The sequence below is a fragment of the Oncorhynchus gorbuscha genome, unplaced genomic scaffold (assembly GCF_021184085.1).
Source record: "Oncorhynchus gorbuscha isolate QuinsamMale2020 ecotype Even-year unplaced genomic scaffold, OgorEven_v1.0 Un_scaffold_7:::fragment_2:::debris, whole genome shotgun sequence".
NCBI lineage: Eukaryota > Metazoa > Chordata > Actinopteri > Salmoniformes > Salmonidae > Oncorhynchus > Oncorhynchus gorbuscha.
Genome location: NW_025745508.1, coordinates 252651 through 275038, shown reverse-complemented (window position 1 = coordinate 275038; position 22388 = coordinate 252651). Strand labels below are relative to the sequence as shown.

General features: G+C 42.8%; 1 protein-coding gene across 1 annotated transcript; it reads right to left on the bottom strand.

Moving 5' to 3' along the window:
- Positions 1-1432: 1432 nt before the first annotated feature.
- On the bottom strand, positions 1433-22104 carry LOC124019090 (sal-like protein 4). The gene is made up of 6 exons (XM_046334452.1): positions 21642-22104; positions 10327-10457; positions 10008-10172; positions 3342-3506; positions 3069-3180; positions 1433-2847 (listed from the first exon to the last, which is right to left on the bottom strand). Exons 1-6 carry the CDS (start codon positions 21919-21921, stop codon positions 1820-1822), a joined length of 1881 nt encoding a protein of 626 aa, XP_046190408.1. The 5' UTR covers positions 21922-22104; the 3' UTR covers positions 1433-1819.
- Between the last annotated feature and the right edge of the window lie 284 nt (positions 22105-22388).

Below are 22388 nucleotides of genomic sequence, written 5' to 3'. Positions count from 1 at the left end.
CAAAGGTCTAAATACTTAGGTATACATTTGCTAAAAATTCTAAAAACCAGTTTTTGCTTTGTCATTATGGAGTATTGATTGTAGATTGATGAGAAAAAAATGTATTGAATCCATTTTAGAATAAGGCTGTAATGTAACATAATATGGTGTAGTTGTCATTGACTCATGAAATTACCTCTAACTTTCTGCATACTGGATGTAGAGACATAAAAATGCTATCCACCTGACTCTGGGGAAGTGGATAAAGGGATCCATTGCCAGAATCCCAAACTATGCCTTTGATGGTTTGGTAATTCTAAGGAATGGTTCTACACTTAACACAAAATGTGTTAAGACCAGGGCCCGTATCCACAAAGCATCTAAGACTAGGAGTGTTAATCGAAGATATTTACAAATAACCGTATTCATTATGATCTAAAAGGCTAAACTGATCCTAGATCAGCACTCCTTCTCTGAGAGGGTTTGTGGATACAGGCCCTGACCTAATACCATACAGACAGTAGTTCACAGTGGGCTCACCTCAGGGAGACTGTGTGAGGTCCTGTGCTGCTCAGCTGGTTCCTCTGTGGCTTCAGGAGGTGTAGTCTGGTTCTCCCCTCAGGGTTCTCCAGACCCTCCTCCTTCACCAGCAGCACCTCTGGACCCTCCTCTTCCTGGAAGAGACAGATGATACAGACATCAACTGAGTTTACAAATATTAAGAATCCATGCTCTTTCCATGGCAGACGGACTAGGTGAATCCAGGTGAAAACTACGATCTCTTATTGATGCCACTTGTTAAATCCACTTCAATCAGTGTAGATGAAGGGGAGGAGACAGGTTAAAAAAATATTTTTAAGCCTTGAGTGGATTGTGCATGTGTGCCATTCAGAAGGTGAATGTGCCAGGCACACCGGTTTATCTCAAGAACTGCAACGTTTCTGGGTTTTTCATGCTCAACAGTTTCCTGTGTGTATCAAGAATGGTCCACCACCCAAAGGGCATCCAGCCAACTTGACACAACTGTGGGAAGCATTGGAGTCAACATGGGTCAACATCCTTGTGGAACACTTTCAACACCGTGTCGAGTCCATGACCTGACAAATTGAGGCAGTTCTGAGGGCAAAAGGGGGTGCAACTCAATATTAGGAAGGTGTTCCTAATGTTTGGTATATTCATTGTACACTCCCTTGGGTGTGTACACACAGACATGGAGTGACATGGAGTGTTTACCCATTCCGACTACATAAATATGTTGTGGGTAAAAATAAGTCCGCTATGATCAGTGAAGTCACCACCAGACAAACCTACTTTGACATGTACAGTAGGTGTTTGTTAGTGTGTAGGTATATTTAGTAAGTGTATATTGGTTATAAAGCACTGTTGGGTTTATGCAGAACAGGGTGAGATCAGATGTGATGTATACTAAACAGTCTCAATGAAAGTCTTAGAATGAAAAGTCCCATTTTGTCTTTATTAAACAAACAAGTTTTAAATTCACCATATGAAAACCACACATACACGTCTCAATGCTCGATATACTTGATTAATTTTCTCATCAAAAAGTGTCTTGGGAAAAACATTTAATAGTTGAATGGAAGTAATGAAATAGGCATTTGTGAACATCATCCTACACAGTACAAACAATATGTAGCAGACTGTAGGATTATATAGCTCACAATGTCTGGATACAATATTCTACCATGGAATATTTAACACTGAAATCTGTTAATCTTGTTATTCCAAATGCATCTGTGGCTATTTTCTGTTGACAATGAAAATTAATCTGTGTTTAATGCAGGGTTTGAGCTAAACGTCTAACGAGTGGAATGGTTACTTTCTATGTCAGAGTGGAATGTTTTTTCTGCTGGTGTATCCTGAGGTAGCTCCTCTCAGAGAACTTCTTCCCGCAGTGTGTACAGGTGAATGGCCTCTCTCCCGTGTGGATCTTCATGTGCATCTTCAGCTTGTGCTGGTGTGAGAACCTCTTCTCACACTGTGTACAGCCGTATGGTTTCTCCCCTGTGTGGACCCTCTGGTGCCTTTTCAGGTCACCAGCCTGGGCGAAGCGCATGTGACACTGGGTACAGCTGAAGGGTTTCACCCCAGTGTGGACCCTCTGGTGCCTCTTCAGACTGGACGAGTGGGAGAAACTGACCCGGCATAGGTGGCAGAGGAATGGTTTCTCCCCCGTGTGCACCCTCTGGTGAATCTCCACCTGTTTGGGGAATCTGAAGGCTTTCTCACAGAACGAACACGGGAAGCTCTTCTCTTTGGCGCAGCCACCTTTACAGATTCCATCTCCACTACTGTCATTTGTCAATGGGCTTGTGTAGCCATTTAGTGTTGAGGCACTGGCATTGTCTGAGTTCTGGTTTAACATTAGGAGAGTGTGAGGAGGATGAAGGGCAGGGAGTGTCTGTGTTGTTGCAGGGTCCATGTCCCAGTTGATAGATCCTATAGAAGGCAGGCTGAAGGCAGCACCTGCTAGGGGGTTAACCTGAGGCCCCATCAGTCTCTCTGAATCACAACTATAGGAGCAGGACAGAGCATCGCTAGCCGAGTCCGTTTCTATTCTCTTCCGCCACAAACTGACACCTCCCCGTCCCCGGAGACCAAGTCTACGCCTCGCCCAGGTCTCAGCCAGTCTGTTGTCATGGAGACGAAGTTCAGATGTCTGTTTCTGTCTGTGGTTAACAGTGTTGTACAACAGCCCAGAGTTGAGGATGCTGTTCCATCCACTGACCTCCACTATGTCGCCTCTGGTCCTGGACTGCACAGTGATGTCATCCCCTGAGCCCTTGGATGCACCTGTCTGGGAATCCAAGATGGCTGTCCAGTCTCGTCTGTTAGCCTCCAGCCAACCACCTGCAGGAAGGGGTTACAAAATAGACTTTACAAACATGTCAGAGGAAACTCTACACATTTTGTTCAGTCAATTACCTGGTGAAGTAAATATTTAATGTTTTTTTGTATTTAAAGAAGTTGTATTGATTTAATTTTATGAATGAAAATAAATAGCCAGGCGTATCAGTATTCCCATTGAAGATCTATTACTGTATGTAGGCTGTTATGTATTTCTCCCTTACCTTGCTCCCCCATCTTTAGTCCACTCAGCAGATCAATGCTCTCTGGTCCGTTTTCTATTGTCTCCTCTTTGACCAGCAGCAGATCAGGCTTCCCATCCTCCATGTCTACTAACTAAGAGATACAGAGAGAGGATGTTGGATCCATAAATCTGATATGAGCACCCTGCTATTGAGCATCTCCTGATTGGGCAATGAGGGAATGCTATGAGTACTATGCAAACATATTAGTTGATTTGATTGCTTGACACTAATGTTTTGATCATTCAGTCTCACCTCAGTGAAACTGTGTGTGGACCTGTTCTGCTCAGCTGGTTCCTCTGTGGGTTCAGGAGGAGGTGTAGTCTGGTTGTCATCCATGACCATGGTCCCCTCAGGGTTCCCCAGATCCTCCTCACACCCCTCCTTCTTCACCAGCAGCACCACTGGACCATCCTCCTCCTGGAAGAGAGGTGATACCGATTACAGACATACACTCCCTTAGGTACGTACACACACAGATAAGAAACACACTTTCAACATGGAGTATCCCCACTACGTTTGAGTCCTATACTGTAGTTACAGAATAGCTTCACTGTTGTTAAACCTATCATATAGCCTAGCGTCTATGATTGACTCTGTCACCCCATCCCCTTTTGTGCCTTCCTAGTTCCCCTGTGTTCGCCAAACCTAAACTATTTATCTGTCCTGTTTTGTCTGATTTTTAAATTGCATTATTATCATGGTAGACCTATGTTGTTGGTAAAGAATAAGTTGGCTATGATAAGTCGTCATTAGAGAAATCTGACTAAACTATTTTGAGGTGTACAATAGGTATGTTAGTGTAGGTATATTTAGTAAGTGTATATTTGGTATAAAGCGTAGTCAGATGTATGCAGAATAGGGTGAGATCAGATGTGATGTACAGTCGTGGCCAAAAGTTGAGAATTAGACAAATATTAATTTCCAAAGTTTGCTGCTTCAGTGTCTTTAGATATTTTTGTCAGATGTTACTATGGAATACTGAAGTATAATTAGAAGCATTTCATAAGTGTCAAAGGCTTTTATCGACAATTACATGGAGTTGATGCAAAGAATCAATATTTGTAGTGTTGACCCTTCTTTTTCAAGACCTCTACAATCCACCCTGGCATGCTGTCAATTAATTTCTGGGCCATATCCTGACTGATGGCAGCCCGTTCTTGCATAATCAATGCTTTGAATTTGTGGGTTTTTGTTTGTCCACCCGCCTCTTGAGGATTGACCACAAGTTCTCAATGGGATTAAGGTCTGGGGAGTTTCCTGGCCATGGACCCAAAATATCTGTTTTGTTCACAGAGCCACTTAGTTATCACTTTTGCCTTATGGCAAGGTGCTCCATCATGCTGGAAAATGCATTGTTCGTCACCAAACTGTTCCTGGATGGTTGGGAGAAGATGCTTTCGGAGGATGTGTTGGTACCATACTGTGTTCTTAGGCAGAATTGTGAGTGAGCCCACTCCCTTGGCTGAGAAGTAACCCCACACATGAATGGTCTCAGGATGCTTTACTGTTGGCATGACACAGGACTGATGGTAGCGCTCACCTTTTTCCGGATGCCCCAAACAATCAGAAAGGGGATTCATCAGAGAAAATGACTTTACTCCAGCCCTCAGTGGTCCATCCCCTGTACGTTTAGCAGAATATCAGTCTGTCCCTGATGGTTTTCCTGAAGAGAATTGGCTTCATTGCTGCCCTTCTTGACACTAGGCCATCCTCCAAAAGTCTTCGCCTCACTGTGCGTGCAGATGCACTCACACCTGCCTGCAGATGCACTCACACCTGCCTGCTGCCATTCCTGAGCAAGCTATGTACTGGTGGTGCCCCGATCCCGCAGCTGAATCAACTTTAGGAGACGGTTCTGGCTCTTGCTGGACTTTCTTGGGCGCCCTGAAGCCTTCTTCACAACAATTGAACCACTCTCCTTGATGATCCTACAAATTGTTGATTCACTGGCAACAATATCCTTTCCCCTTCGAAGCCCTTTTCGTGCAAAGCAACGATGACGACACGTGTTTCCTTGCAGGTAACCATGATTGACAGAGGAAGAACAATGATTCCAAGCACCACCCTCCTTTTGAAGCTTCCAGTCTGTTATTCAAACTCAATCAGCATGACAGAGTGATCTCCAGCCTTGTCCTCATCAACACTCACACCTGTGTTAACGAGATAATCGCATGTCGTCAGCTGGTCCTTTTGTGGCAGGGCTGAAATGCAGTGGAAATGTTTTTGGGGGATTCAGTTAATTTGCATGGCAAAGAGGGACGTTGCAATTAATTGCAATTCAGCTGATCACTCTTCATAACATTCTGGAGTATATGCAAATTACCATCATACAAACTGAGGCAGCAGACTGTGAAAATTAATATTTGTGTCATTCTCAAAGCTTTTGGCCACAACTGTATACTAAAGAGAGTATCAATGAAAGTCTTAGAATGAAAAGTCCCATTTCTGTGTTTATTAACCATAAACAAGTTTTAAATACACCATATGAAAACCACACATATACATAATTCTGCATAAACTATATTCATTTTCTCATTAAAAAAGTGTCCTGGGGGAAAAATTAAGTAGTTGAATGGAAGTAATGAAATAGGCATTTGTGAACATCATTATAGCCTACATACAATATGTAACATACTTTTTAGGCTTATGTATGCCTTACACACGGAGTGTACAAAACATTAAGAACTCTTTCCATAACATAGACTGACCAGATAAGGCTAGGATCCCTTATTGAAATCACTTGATAAATCCATTTCAGTCAGTGTAGATGAAGGGGAGGAGACGGGTTAAAGGACTCTTGAGACAATTGAGATGTGTGTGTCATTCAGAGGGTGAATGAGCAAAACAAAAGATTTGACACACTGGTTTATGTCCAGAACTGCAACGTTGCTGAGTTTTTCATGCTCAACAGTTTCCTGTGTGTATCAAGAATGGTCTACCACCCAAAGGACATCCAGCCAACTTGACAACTGTGGGAAGCATTGGAGTCGACATGGGCCAGCCTCGATGAATTGAGGCTGTTCTGAGTGCAAAAGGGAGGGAGGGGGGCAACTCAATATTAGGAAGGTGTTGGTAATGTTTGGTATACTCAGTGTATGTCTGGATGCAATATTATACTCAGGAATATTTAATAATGAAATATGTTAGTTACTCTCCTTATTCCAAATGCATCTGTGGAGCTTTTCTGTTGACGATGAAAATGCACATAAATTGGAAGGAAGTGGCTGTACAGTAACATGCCAGGGTCTCAGCGCTGAATGGGTTTTGACTGACGGACGTTCTGAACTTGAGCACCACACTACAAGAAGATGCATCCCTCCATCTGGCTAATTGGGCAACTTTTGCAAATGTTTATATTGTCTGAGTGAGGGAAATGGAAATTAAGAGGGCTGAGGTCATGAAATTTTGTCATGCAAGAGACTGCAGGCCTCACGGTAATTGACCGTTAATTAACATAAACACGTTAAGCATCTCCAGGCCTCCGCCCATACAAGCTGCCGATGCGGGCCTTTGGAACATCTACATTTAAAAAAGTATAATAAATCAATTTAATATATACCAACACAATAAATCCATTATTTATTTTAGTCAGGTCTAAATAAACATTATGATATGAAGAAAATGTATTTCAGAAGAACAGAGTATGAGTTGGCCTACTGTAGACCTATGTTATCTGGCTATGCTTCATGCCATAGGCTGTAGGCTTATTAAGTCTAGCTGACAATATATGCTTAAGTCATATGCCATTTATTTTATTTTACAGTAAGAAGAATATAATTGAACTTTGCTAAGTCATATTTTTCCAATTACTGCGCATATGAAGTGGCTATGTTGAGCGTACAAAAAGTGATCAATTGAAACAGGTCCTTTTTGCTAGTTTTTTTAGTTATTTGGCAACTTTAGTTTTGAATGATACAAACCTTAGAATGCCTTAGAAAGCAAAATATATATGGGCTGCATGGTGTGACTATAGGATATTGATGATTTGAGAAAGTAGAAAGAAGAACAAGCTCGATCTCTGTTCCTTGCCTCAGGCTGCACAGCTGTTCTCTCATCAATTGATTATATTTCCACACATCAGACTGTTCTCAAATTAATCTAGTCTTTACTAATATGTAAAATGTCGATTTAGAATGGCCCATTATCAACAGTGGCCGAGGAAAAATATTAATTTCATCCGTTGGCACTCGAATAGCGAATGGAGGCCACCAACCTTGTTCCTGCAGCTACCCAATGCTTAATTTGGGAAACCAATTGAAATCTCTTCCGGAACATCGATAGTGAAACATATTTCACTAAACTGTTGACAGCCCGTCTGCGCGCTCGAGACAGGAATAAAGGGGAGCGAGGAGGAGATGGGAACGCCTGGCGGTGAGATATGTATAAAGGTCATGTCTGACCCAATCAATTACTATTTTTTTTTAAATGCCCTTTAACTAGGCTATTCAAAATCAAATACAAATTCACTAATTGTAGGCAAACTTGTAAGCCGCACTGCACAATCAATCAATTAACCAACAGCATCGCCTAGAGCTATACATTCTCTCCCCGACACATGGAGCGTTGCAGAAAGGTACAAATCTATCCAGTATAATACAGGCCACACTCCGAGGCGATTACTCGAATTCGTTTACTTTGAGTATAGGCTAGACCGATGTTGAAACAACATCCAGAACGACCATGTTTCACACTGTCAACCTGCTGTTGAACTTTTTTCTTCAAATTTGATTATCACAGTGACGTGAGTTTTAAGAGTACTATAGGCGTTCTGTTTCGATGATATGTGTTTGATGTGATGTCAGAGTGGTTAGAGGGACAATGGAGCCATTAGGACCTGATGGTTGTTAGCAAGTTGGGTACTAACAAAGCATGTCCAGAGTGCATAAAGTGAGATCACCATGACAAGTGGAATTTTACCGCAGTCATGACTGCTGGTGTGGCAGTAATATGGTCACTGCAACAGCCCTAGTTACAAGATGACATGGCGTTATACCCTGGGTTTGTCCTGAACAGAATGAGCCTGTTTGTTGTATTGTGAAGAGTTGCCGCAGACCACGCATTTGAATTTACTTCTGACTCTATTCCATGTGCATGAACATTTAAGATCTGCTTCTCTGAATTGCCTTGTGTGAAAGCCTAACACTGTTAGACATATTTTATAATTCAGCGTTTATAATTCATGTTGGCATTAGAACAAGGTTTCAAATGATGAACACCTGACCCAGATTGTGCTTTGTAAAAGGACTGTGTTTGGATTGCTTAAACAACAGTCCTTGTGTAAAGGCTGGGATGCAGGGTTGTGTTCCAAACAAAACCACCACAAGTGTGCTTGCTCCAGTTCCTCAACGGCACAGCTAGGAGAGCTAAAAATATCACCTTAAAGTTGAAGACTCTTCTTTAAGATATAAAAGTGCATTGACATTACTTAGGAACAGTGTACAATTTGGAGAGGTGTGTTGCCACTTGAAAACACCAATTACACCTCACTCAAACCCGTATAATTTTTGTTGTCTTATGTTGCACCTACCCTACATCCAGGAATATTCTTATTACGTTACTGAAAGTATCCAGAGTATTTTCTGATTTAGTTTTAAACATATGTGGCATAAGTAGAGTAAAACATAAGTAGAGTAAATGTAAAATGTGCATAAAATCAACAATGTAATGTTTGGATTCAGTCTTGTCAGGTGAACTGTTGTGTCCTCACATTTAGTCTAATAACTTTCACATAATCTCCAAACTGTTCCCCTTTGATTGCTACCATGGTTATGCATATGCTTTCCCTATTTCTTCTGTAAGAAACATTTCAATTTAGCTCCATCCATATAGGCCAATTCCCACAAGTGTAAGGGGTTAAAGTAGGGTTTGACCTAAACGTCAGATGCCATCGAGTGGAATGGTTACTTTATGTTATAGAGTGGAATGTTTTTTCTTCTGGTGTATTCTGAGGTAGCTCTTCTCTGAGAACCTCTTCCCACAGTGCGCACATGCGAACGGCCTTTCTCCCGTGTGGACCTTCAGGTGCATCTTCAGATGGTGCTGGCGGGAAAACCTCTTCTCACACTGGGGGCAGTTGTAGGGTTTCTCCCCTGTGTGGATTCTATGGTGCCGCTTCAGGTCACCAGCCTGGGCAAAGCGCATGTGACACTGGGTACAGCTGAAGGGTTTCTCCCCTGTGTGTACCCTCTGGTGGATCTCCACCTTCTGGGGGCAGCTGAAGCCTTTGTTACAGAACATGCAGAGGAACCGTTTCTCTTTACTATTGCCAGATGTTGCTCCCCTTCCCTGAGTCTGGGCTCTAGCCCTGTCGTTTGAGTTCAATACCTGATCGAAAAGGCTGCGTTCGTGTGAATCGGAAGTCCCCATTGAAGTGGACACCGGGTTGTAATCCTTGAGTGTGTGTAAAGGGGAGTGGGTTGTGTTATTTGGATTAGTCTCTAAGCTTTCCCTGTAATCTAAGAAATCGCTGCCCTGTGAGAGTCTGTATCCTAGGTGACTATCTGCATTCCATGTGGGAGAAATGTCGCCCTCCACTTTCACAGTCACTTCATCTTCGACCAAACCCTCCCCTTTCTTATCTAAGCACCTTTCCGGGTATACACTACTACTGTACTGGTTCCAGACCTCTCTAGACAGATCAGTCTGTGCCTCTAAACCCAAAGGCATGTTGTCAGGGTCCATCTCTGTAGTAGAAGAACAAGACGGATCATTGCCAGTCTCTAACGCATCCCGATGGGAATGAAATGTCCTCGGGCTACCGTAAAGTGAATACTCTGAGCCGGGAGCAGGAAGACAGCCCAGTCCCCCCAGTCTCTCTGGGTGTGACCTGTGGTCAGATCCTGTGTGTAAAAGCCTTTGTGTTACAGTAAAAGTCTTGGTGTCTGTCTCTGACTTGATGGCGTTCTGCGTTCCACTGACCTCCGTGATGCTGCGTCGGGTCCTTGGCAGCGCTGAGGCAGTTGTGGTGTCCTCCGTGGCAACAGGGGGCGCTCCAGTCTGGATGTCTCTTATGTGCCATGGGTCCTCCTCTCCTTCAGACCTCTCTTGCTTGGCCCTAAGACCTACAGCCTCTGCATCTGCAGACTGACACAAGAAGAGAGGAGGTTATTACAGGTACAATATTAGTTAAATTAGATGTCTCACAAGCTCTAATGAGGATGTACATGTAAGCAAGTGACTAGTTGAGGGGAGCCTTTCTGAAATAAACTGGCCACATTTGATGTACTGTTACACTGACCTCTATCACAATAACGTGCTGGGTTGAGGTTCCACTCCCCTCATCAACATTTATTGGTTGGTCATCTCTCCATGTATTGTGTTCCGCTGTCTTCACAAAGCTCCTGTAGTCTCCAGTGAGATGTTCTTCACCTGAGAGAGTGATTGGGGGGGGGGGGTGTGAGGTGGTTAGGTTAGCCACTGTCAATGCTGAATGGTATATTTGACCCTATTGACACTGTGTAAAATTGGCAAGGATGTAAGGTAACTCTTCGGATTACTTCTTGATATAGAGTACTAATTATAGATCGATATTATGTTCCATGTATTATATTGTTTCAAATTAGTAAATAATAGGAAATGCAGTAAATCAATTATCTGTTTAGAATATGATAGTGTCTTTGTGCAAGATAGATAAGTAATCAGGGGAATTTATTGCATACTTCCCAAAAATTGACCAAGACCGAATTCTGGCTAAATGGAAATTTCACCGCTGCTCTATTTCACTATATATGTCCATGAATATGTTATTAACATAGCATTTTTCATAAAGAATCGAGAATTTGCTCACTACACGCATATATGAGCGTTTCTGCATTTCACCGGTAGAAACGGGCCATCCACATTTCTTGGTTGTAAGTGAACCACAACATCCAGAATTCATAGCGATTTCAAGACGTAGTACCGTACTGGATCCAGTTGATGTGAATACTCTCCTTGAGAAATATCCAAATGCCAGTATTTGTAGGCAGCACTTTCAGACAGGGGATTTTGAAACGGACCTGAAGTCTCAACTAATGAGGTTGCCAGGTGTCACCTATCATCACATGCACCTGCTCCCCATCATTACGCACCCCTGGTCTTCATCACCTTGATTACGCTCCCTTTATTTAGCCCTCTGTGGCCTAGTGGTTTTGTTCACGTTCAGTACGCATCTCCTGTTTTGTTTATCTGCCTTGTTCGTGTTTATTAAACTCCCCTTCTGCACCTGCTTCCTGACTCCAGGCGCATACCTTACACCAGATCGTCGAACGTTGAAAAGTGATGCTTTTTCATTGATTTGTCCACTTCAAAAGAGTAAGGCATCCAATCAGTGCAGCAAAGAAGATGTCGAGCTGAGGTAACTTAGCTAACGTTAACCCTACATTCATGTACATATCACCTCAATTACCTTAACACGTTACATACTGCCTTACTCATTTCATATGTATATACTGTATTTTAGTCTATACCACTCCGGCATTGCTCTTCCTAATATTTGTTAAATCCATTCTTTTACATGTGTATTGTTAATTGTTAGATACTAATGCACTCTTGGAGATAGGAACACAAACGTTTCGCTCCAACTGCAATAGCATCTGCTAAATATGTGTATGTGACCAATAAAACATTGATTTTAATTATCTTTCACGGTAAAGTCTACACCTGTTGTATTCAGCCGCATGTGACAAATGAAATGCTTTTTGGTTTAGCTAACTAGCAAGCGAACTACACGTGTTTATCTAAACCAAAATCTAGCTCGCTTTCATAATACCTAAACATTCCAGGGGAGGGAGGGGGGGGGGGGGGGTTTCAAACAATGAAAATAACCTTACGTTTTTGGGAATCAACTCTTACCCTACGAAGTCTGGGGCCTGCTAGCTTTATGTTCTACCTGATCATTAAATCGCACCCACTTGGGCTGGGTTTCCCAAAACCATTAAAGCACCACAATCTTAATTCCATTGAGACGAAAGATTCTTAGTGCTACGATTCTTTTGTGAAACCCAGGTCTAAATCAGTCCCTCATTGACTCTGAGTGTAATGCATACAGTGGGGAGAACAAGTATTTGATACACTGCTGATTTTGCAGGTTTTCCTACTTACAAAGCATGTAGAGGTCTGTACATTTTATCATAGGTACACTTCAACTGCGAGAGACAGAATCTAAAACAAAAATCCAGAATTGTATTGCATGACATAAGTATTTGATAAATCAGAACTTAATATTTGGTACAGAAACCTTTGTTTGCAATTACAGAGATCATACGTTTCCTGTAGTTCTTGACCAGGTTTGCACACACTACAGCAGGGATTTTGGCTCACTCCTCCATACAGACCTTCTCCAGATCCTTCAGGTTTCGGGGCTGTTGCTGGGCAATACGGACTTTCTGCTCCCTCCAAAGATGTTCTATTGGGTTCAGGTCTGGAGACTGGCTAGGCCACTCCAGGACTTTGAGATGCTTCTTACGGAACCACTCCTTTTACGTATGTATATGTAACGGATGTGAAACGGCTAGCTTAGTTAGCGGTGTGCGCTAAATAGCGTTTCAATCGGTTACGTCACTTGCTCTGAGACCTTGAAGTAGTAGTTCCCCTTGCTCTGCAAGGGCCGCGGCTTTTGTGGAGCGATGGGTAACGATGCTTCGTGGGTGACTGTTGTCGATGTGTGCAGAGGGTCCCTGGTTCGCGCCCGGGTATGGGCGAGGGGACGGACGTAAAGTTATTCTGTTACATATACAGTACCAGTCAAGTTTGGACCCACCTACTCATTCAATGGCTTTTCTTTAATTTGACTTTTCTCCATTGTAGAATAATTTGACAGATATCAAAACTATGAAATAGCACATATGGAATCTAGTAGAAAGCAAAAAGTGTTAAACAAATCTAAATATATTTTAGATGATTCAAAGTAGACACCCTTTGCCTTGATAACAGCTTTGCACACTCTTGGCATTCTCTCAACCAGCTTCATGAGGAATGCTTTTCCAACCGTCTTGAAGGAGTTCCCACATGCTGAGCACTTGTTGGCTGCTTTTCTTTCACTCTGCGGTCCAATTCATCCCAAACCATCTCAATTGGGTTGAGGTCGGGTGATTGATTCCATATGTGTTGTTTCATTGTCTTCACTATTATTCTACAATGTAGAAAATAGGACAAAATAAACAAAACCCCTGCAATTAGTAGGTGCATCCAAACAGTTGATTGGTACTGTATAATGGAGTTTGATCAAATTTTTATATTTTAAAAATTGTCAGTACAATTGTGAAACAAGTGACAACATGATTCCATTTGCATCAGAAACCAATAGTGTTGACTTCAACTTCGATCAATTCATTGTGATATTCATGAAATACATTTGTCTAAACTACCTACAATCGTACTGCTAAAACAAATGATGCAGGGAGTTGGTGTATCATTTGTTGGCAAGTGAACATGTTTCAATAAAACAGTTGATTTTATATTGCAAATATATTTAACGATATACATGGCTTGTATTCCAGACAGTGTATTTGCTCTGGAGACGAGGTGACTTTACACAGTAGTATGCAGGAACAGTTATGACAATGTAGGGCATATATATATTAGTACAACAAAATATATAAATACTACAGTTCTACAAAGGGTATACTTGCATATGATGTATTTGAGGTGTTCAGAGTCACTTTGATACAAGTGGAGATTGTTATGGGACCTTTCACATGTCCTTGAGTCATAAACTTCTTTGTATCTAAGTGGTATTGTCTGTGCGCAAAAGACAAAAACACTATTAGAAATGAATGGGCAATCATTGTGTAGCAGCAAGATGTGGAATGAGACATGTTTTGGACCCCAGGGAGAGTATCTGCTGCTTTTGCAACAGCTAATGGGGATCCTAACCAAATGCAAAAAGTTAGCTAGCTAGCTCCAACATGGGTATAGTTACTCATGAGTCTTAAAGCCAAAGTCACACATTTACGCTTCGAAAAGTATTTCTTCAGTTTTGCTCCTAATGACCTGCACTGAGGCTAGTTAATTATAACACTAGACTACAGTACATTTTAGGTATAGTGAACAAAGCTAGCTAGCTAAACTTTATCTTGACTTGTAGTGGTACTAGCTAGCATCATTATGGCCGAACTGATCACAATTGTACTGAATAACACTGCCTCGTGTAAAAAGAGAGCTTATATTGCTACCAACAACAAAATGTACTCATTATCCCAGTCGGTCTTGACTGCCACCATCAGTTGAGCTTGGACAGGGATGGGTAACTCCAGTCCTCGGGGCCTGATCGGTGTCACACTTTTGCTCCAGCCCTAGTTAACACACCTAACTCCAATAATCAACTAATCATCATCTTCAGTTTAGAATGTAATTTGTTTAATCAGCTGTGTTTGCTAGGGGAAAAAGTGACCACTCCAGCTCCGAGGACTGGATTTGCTCATGTAACAGGGTTATATTGGTGATTCCCCTTGCCAATTGGTTTTTGTCTTGCCTTCGCCTACTCAACATGGCATCTTATTGGCTGGTTTGCGTAGCTTGCTTACGAGGATGTTTCAGTTAGACTCGTCCCAGTGAACAAGCACCAAACCAGTGGTAAGTTGTTGGTTGCAAAGCACTGTACGTCAAGTGATTTTTATACCCCCACGTGATTTAAATGATTTACAATTTATATCAATTTGTTTGCAAATGTTATTAGAACACCACAAGATTTAGCATTTTTCTTTTGGTGCATATTTTATGCATTTTGTTGTAAAGAATTCCAGCTAATATTAGCTAGCAACTTACTGTGTCTGGTGGGGGGCTTGTATATTGTGTACAGTGTGTGAGTGCTGAGTTGGATGATGAGCTGTACATTGCAATGACGTGCAATTTTGTGCTGTTTCTATCAGAATAAAGCTCCATGACTGGTGCTACAAGTTGGAGTTCGTGTCGATGATTGATTTCTACACAACGCAAGAAGAGTGCTGTTACACCCATGCCTGATCTGAGGCTCTGAAGAGCCTGCTTTCAGGGTGGGAACACAATTGGACAAGGAAGTGTCTTGATTTGCACACCTTGTACAAAATAATAAAATGCAGTACTACAGGATATTTCTTTACGTTGCTCTTTATTAGCTAGCTATAACTGGCATGTTCACTTATCGCCAATCAGGATCAAACTGCCCATGACCTAACCATTTGGGTGGTCTAAACCAATCATAGCACAGTATGTCAGTAAAATGCATCCCATTACAATTCAGTATGTTTACACATGAATATTACATCTCCCTTTTAAAACAAATGTTTACATATTCTAAGGGTTTCTTTTGAATATATGGTCTGTACCGTAATTTCCGGACTATAAGACGCTACTTTATTCCCACACTTTGAACCTCCGGTTTATACAATGACGCGGCTAATTTATGGATTTTTCCCGCTTTCACAAGATTCATGCCGCCAAAAAACTGAGCACCGTCACATAATGTGACGTAAATCGAGCGCGCTCAAACATCCCATCATTCTGATTATGGTAGTAATTGTGTCACACTCATCATGGCAAAGACACAGAGAAATGCATATGATGCAGCTTTCAAGTTGAAGGCGATTCAATCTGGCTGTTGGAAAAGGAAATAGAGCTGCTGCATGGGAGCTTGGCCTTAATGAGTCGATAAGACGTTGGAAACCGCAGCGAGAGGAACTGACTCAGTGCAGAAAGACAACAAAAGCTTTCAGAGGGAAGAAAAGCAGATGGCCCAAAGTATTTGCAGCCACTCTACATCAGTGTAAATCGTGCATTCAGTGGGAGGCTTGGATGACAAGTGGGGAGAAATCCTTCACTAAAACGGGCCGCAGGCGAAGAGCATCTTATGGTCAAGTCTGCCAGTGGGTCCTGACAGCGTGGAGCATTGTCAAAAAATCCACTATCATCAACGGGTTTCGAAAGGCTGGACTGCTGCGTGTTGAAGGTGCAGCATTAGCTCAGCGGGGTATTTGCCTCCGGATGAAAGTGACGAGAGCGACAATGAAAATGATCCAACATCGGATGAAGCAATTCTGAGGCTATTCAACTCCGACACCGAAGGAGATGACTTCAGTGGTTTCAGTGCACAGGAGGAGGAAGATGGTGACCAATGACTTTCTTGGTAGGCTACTGTTTTAATTTTTGTTACAAGCCGTGTTTCGTTTAAAGGCTGTGTAAAGTTCATTTGTTTCAATGTACCGGTAGGCACCTGCGGCTTATAGACGTGCGGCTTATTTATGTACAAAATACATATTTTTTTAAATAATTCAGTGGGTGGGTGCGGTTTATATTCAGGTGCGCTTAATAATCCAGCAATTACGGTAGTTTGAACTCAAGGTAAGTAACCATTTATATTGCATACTACACCAAATGAATCAACAGACTCAAACAATAATCCAACATACTGTTACTTTTCAAACAAGGGATTCTCAGCAACTCAGCTTTCACTGTAGAAATAACATCTTAACATTTCAAACAAATACAATACCAAAGCATTAAGTGAACTTTCAATAACAAGTTTACAGTTGAACTCTTTTAGGGCACCGACCTCTCTTCCTGACCTTGTGCGATATGATGCTGTATCAGTCAACAGTTCTTGTGGTGTTGCAGGTATTCAGGTTTGTATGTTGTGCTGTGTGTGTGTGTGTGTAGTCCATCACGTTCTCTTTCAGGGGAACAGTTCATCTCAGTGTGTTCTGTGTTCAGTAGGTGACGACGATTGCGGCGGTATACCGCCCCTGCGGTGCGGACGTGATATGAACATTCAGTGTCAGCTGGCTGGATGACGACTGCTGGCTTCCAGAGGCCATGCTTCTGGATTCTAACTGACTCTCTGTCGATCAGTGGTGGCAGTGGTCTAGCTGACCTGTCGTAGTATCGCATTTTGTTGTTGTTGTTGTCTGCTAGTTGGTGCTGGGAAGGATTGAGCAAAAGTCTGCGGCTCATCAACAGCTGGGCTGGTGATTGGAAGTTGTCGACTGGAGTGTTGCGGTATTCAAGGAGACTGAGGCTGCTATCCTTATAGGTAAGAAACTTCCGGGAGAGTGTGTCTGCGACAGGGATGTCTTTGCCTGGACGGTGAGTGATTGTGAAGTCATATTTTTGTAGTTGAAGGAGCATTCTCTGTAGCCTTGGCGGGGCAGCGGCTAGTGGTTTCCTCACAATTGACTCAAGGGGCTTGTGGTCGGATACCACAATGACTTGTCGTCCATATGTACTGATGGAAACATTTACATCCGAACAGAATGGCGTAGAGCTCCTTTTTGATTTGAGCGTAGTTGATTTCACAGTTTGTGAGATTTGGAAGCGTAGCTGATGGCCTTCTTGCAGTAGCACTGCACCTAGTCCATACTTTGACGCGTCTGAGCTCTTTGTCGGGGTCGTAGTAGGCAAGGATTGGTCCTGGTTCTCTTGTGATCAAGTCTTTCACATCCCGGAGAGCAATGTCGTGTTGCTTGTCCCAGAGGAAATCACTGGACTGCTTTAGCAGTTGACACAGAGGTGTATTAGCATTGGAGAGGCTGGGAGCGAACTTGGATAAGTAGTTAACCATGCCAAGCACTGTTTCCAGCTCTGCACGGTTCTTTGGTGGCTCCGTTTATTTTATGGCTAAGATCTGTGGATCTGGCTTGATTCCAGTCGCTGTGAGAAGATGTCCAAAGCAGCTGACCTCTAGCGCCGACTGTGCACTTCTCGGGGTTGATCCGGACTCCTCTCTCGCGGGACCTTTGCAGCATCGTGCAGTTTTTGGTCGTGCTCCTCTTTGGTTCGACCATAGACAAGGATGTCGTCCACAATTGCCACAACTCCATCGAGGCCTTCGTACACTTCTTCGATCTTTCGCTGAAACTCGTCTTGGGGTGAGAATCCCAAAAGGCAGGCGACGGAACCTGTAGCGTCCAAAAGGTGTGTTGAATGTTGTGTGCTTGATAGCCTGATCTAGCATCCATGACACTGAAGTAGTGTGATCCCGCTAGCTTGTGTGTGACGCCATCTAGCGTCGGTAAAGGATAATGGGGGCGTTAGATAGCCTTGTTCAAGTCTCTTAGGTCGAGACATACTCGGAGCTTGCCTGTGTGTGGTTCCGCCACCACTAATGCGTTTACCCAGTCAGTCTGTTCTGTAACCTTGGTGACTATGTCAGATTGCTCCATGCTCTCCAACTTTCTTCAGAGGGGCACGGAGAGCAAGGGGAATCTTTCTCGGTGGGCAGACCACAGGGGTTGCATCTGGGTCAAGGTTAATGGTACATTCTCCTGGGAATAATCCTATTCCTGTAAAAACATCAGCAAACTCCTCCAGTACATTGTCTGTCTCTACTGGTGCTGTCACTGATAAAACTAGCTTTATGAGGTCCATGTCTAAACATGCTTTAAGACCTAGCACTGCAGGTGCTCTAGTGTCAACAACATAAGTCCAACATCATGTCACTTTCCTTGTATTTGCATTTGAAAGTGCATGTGCCTTTTACTGGGAGCTGTTCACCACCATAACCAGTCAGTCTGCACCTGTTGGGCTGTAACTCACATTCAGATGTGCGGTACTTATTCAGAGGAATAATGTTTACTTTGTGCCTTGTGTTCCTATCTCAATGTCTCACTGAATCAATAAACAGTTCATCAGCGTTTGACTCTGACATTTCATCTTCACTCACCGTGTGTACTGTTTTTCCACAGTAAGCTCTGCACACTGTTGCAAAGTGGTTCCATTTTCCACATTTAGTACACTGTTTGCCTTTAGCTGGGCAATTTCCTTGTTCGCCATGCACTTTATCCACATGTTTTGGGGCATTTTGAGTTTGTGTCGCTCTGTTTGAGTTATGTCTCTCTCTGTTCTAAAACGCGCTCTCTGGGCACTGGAGGTGTGCTTTGATGTCGGCCTGACTGCGTGCACTGCTTGTTCACGTGATGCACTCGTGCTGCCGCGCTAAATGGTTTTCTGGGCCTGTCTTAGCTCGTGAGATCTGGCTATGTCGATAGCTTTGTCCAGCGTTACCTCAGACCCAAGATTCAAATGTTTCTCTCTCACTCGCGGTGAGTGTATTCCAAATACAATTACGGTCCCTGACCATCCCATCCTTGTTTGCATAAATCAGTCTTTCACAAGCAGACGCAGCTCTGTCTAACTGTTCGAAAGACTCGCTAGTATGAGGATTCTGTGTTATGCACTATAGCCCGTTACCATGTATGTGATTGAATATTATCTGCTGTTGGCTTGTGTGGATGTATGTGTTATAGCTGACTTAAAATTGTTAAGTTTCAGGGCCATGGGCCTTTCTCTTGATGGAAAAATACAGAATAACATGACAGGAACTGTGCAATGAGTTTGGGTGGGCACATTCAGAACGTAGTGTTGCGAGAACAAACTGTCTTTTGTTAGATAACAGGAGCCAGGTGCCTGATGACTGTATATTCTACACAGCTACAACGACTGACCACTGAAGAGCTTAGGGGGCTGGGACCAGCCTCTGCGCCAACAATCAACGATAGGCTGGGTGAGTCTAAATCACGCCCAGTCTCTACTCTGACAGGCCGGCTCGGAAGCAGGAACTACCTCTGTCAGAGTATTTATATCTTTGTCAGGAACAAGTCAGTTCTCTGTTTGCCCTGCGAGGTTTGACTGAGAGCCGTATATACGAAAATTGCATTTACCACTTATTGCTTAGCTAATATAAAATACATGGTATACAATCGGTGACTCAATGTCATGTTTATCCTGATACCAGATTCAAATTGACGCAACCCTGACACTAGCTCCCTGTACTTTCTCATGGAATTTGTACCTAGCGAAAATCGTATTGGTCTTCGGCACAACATATGCTTCAAAACGATCATAGTACCTTTTGATTCAGCCTCGGTAAGTGTCGTTGTGTTGTAAATATCTCTCCCTTTTTCACCGATCCAGAGGAGCAGGTAGCTGCATGTTTCCTCTTTCCTTCAGAGGACCCGTGAACATTAGCTCCACATGCTGTTTGTACTTACGCCATGCATCGGGTAAGTTTGTAGACTCCCAGTCCATTCGAGGTGAAGGAACTCCATCTCGTAAGACCTTTTACTCTGACACCATGTCTTGTTTTGCACAAAATAATAAAATGCAGTACTACAGAATGTTGCTCTTTATTAGCTAGCTATAACTGGCATGTTCACGTATAGCCAATCAGGATCAAACTGCCCATGACCTAACCATTTGGGTAGTCTTAACCAATCATAGCACAGTATGATATGGCGGTAAAATGCATCCAATTACAATTCAGTATGTTTACACATATGAATATTACAGGGCTACCCGTTGGCCTGGCAACATCTGCTGAGCTCACCAAAGTTAATCATGCTTTCCATATGTCCTGCTTGGGCCAATACATTTTCAAACTCCAAAACAGAAAAGGTATATTTGTATTTTAATCATTTACAATCTTGCCGACATCTGACGCTTCACAGTTATCAATCAGCATTCGGTTTCCAAGCTGAGGCAAGAATGTCAAGACTTCCCCTCTCGGTCTAGACTAGAGAGCCCCGCCTGAGTATGGCCTGATACTCACGCTAGACCCCTCACAGCGGAGGCAAGGTTGAACATCGGCAGGCGTATTTCACCAACACAGAATAAAAGTCCTCCGCCAGACATGCCATGATTAGCAAATAAAGGTTTACGTAGGCCTACACTATGTAGCTGCTTGCTTGTCAAGACAAAATTACACATTACTTGTTGGTAAATATGAATATTGTAATAATGCTATTCTGTAGTCTATATAATTGTTTAAAACCAGTTTAATTCCAGAAGCTGTTAATGAGCAATGTCTTTTTGTTGTTCTTGTCGCACTGCTTTGCTTTATCTTGGCCAGGTCGCAGTTGTAAATGAGAACTTGTTCTCAACTGGCCTACCTGGTGAAATAAAAAATACAAATGTATCATCGGAATATCAACTGGTGGGTAAAAACAACTATTGAAAAGAGCGGGATCCTAGGTTTCCAGTGCTGTTTGATTAATTTCATTTTTACGAGGGTCTGCCATGACAATATACAAAGTAACAGCATGAAGCTCTTTCCAAACAATCGGTGTAAATATCAGATGGTATGGTTGGCTACAAGGTACTTGCGCAGGCTGCAAATGAAGCGACCCATGATTGAAATTCTGCATGTTCAATTTGCCTTCCTATAATCTTGGCTCGGAACAGTCATTTTTTCATTTGGGCCAGTAGTTTTCACATGGTACTAGAAAATGTACCTGAATTTCAAGCCCTGCAATGGCTCTATTGAACGGGGACAACCATATCTATTCGTGATCGTGCAATTAGCGAAACACATTGTGCCACAATAATTACTACAAAACATGACCCTATTAATTTTTAGATCAGACAGCACGCTCAATCAACTGATGGCTTTATCAGTGTAACTATCTGGCACGAACATTTTAAAATACCGCTATAGTGCATCATCATTTCTTTAACACCTCATCACTCAGAATTATGTAGGTGAAGTGGTTAAACACCCCAAATAATGTATAGTGGTGAATCTTTCCCTTTTAACCGTAGAATGTAATGCATCTAAAGGCACACGCACCGAGATGAACCGGGCGACAGGCCTCCTGCAAAATGTACCTCTTGTCATTTCTCTGTATCTGTCGAGGATCTTGACACTACTGGGACGACTGACGAGGACGCGATCTTGCGTTGTCTCTGCGCGCTCCCGTGCCACCTTCAGTTCCAGTAGTTGTAGTTTCCTCCGCAATGTCCTGTTTTCTTTCTGGCTTTGAGTTATTTCCAAACGAAACACTGCATAGTCATCGTCTACGAGTTTACAGACCTCTGTCACTGCTGCATTCGCTAGCACCTCCATGATGGAGGCTATTTGCGTGTGAAGAACCATACAGTTAGCCATTGTTAGCAGCTAGCTAGCTTTACCTAGAATAACGTCTATCAACCAAGTCCGGTCACCAACGCGAATTAAAGACTACCTGGGACAAGTATGTGATGCTGTGCAATTAAATGAGCCCATGATATTAATAAATGTCTGAAAAACAACAATAACGCTAACTTGGAAATGATTATTGGTCACTTTCACTTCCGTTTACTACTTCTTCTGAAAGGTACACACACCGCCACCTACTGTACTGGAGTGTGAGGCCGGTTACCATAGAGCAGGGTTTCCTAAACATCTTGGGGTCCCCCCTGAGTGCACGTAGTTTTTTTTGCCATAGAACATCACAGCTTATTCAAATAATCAAAGCTTGATGATGAGTTGGTTATTTGAATCCGCTTTGTAGCCCGAGGGTAAAAACCCAAAACGTGCACGTTTGGGAAACCCTGCTATAGAGCAGTAGCAGTGCTTGGGTAAAATCTCTGGGG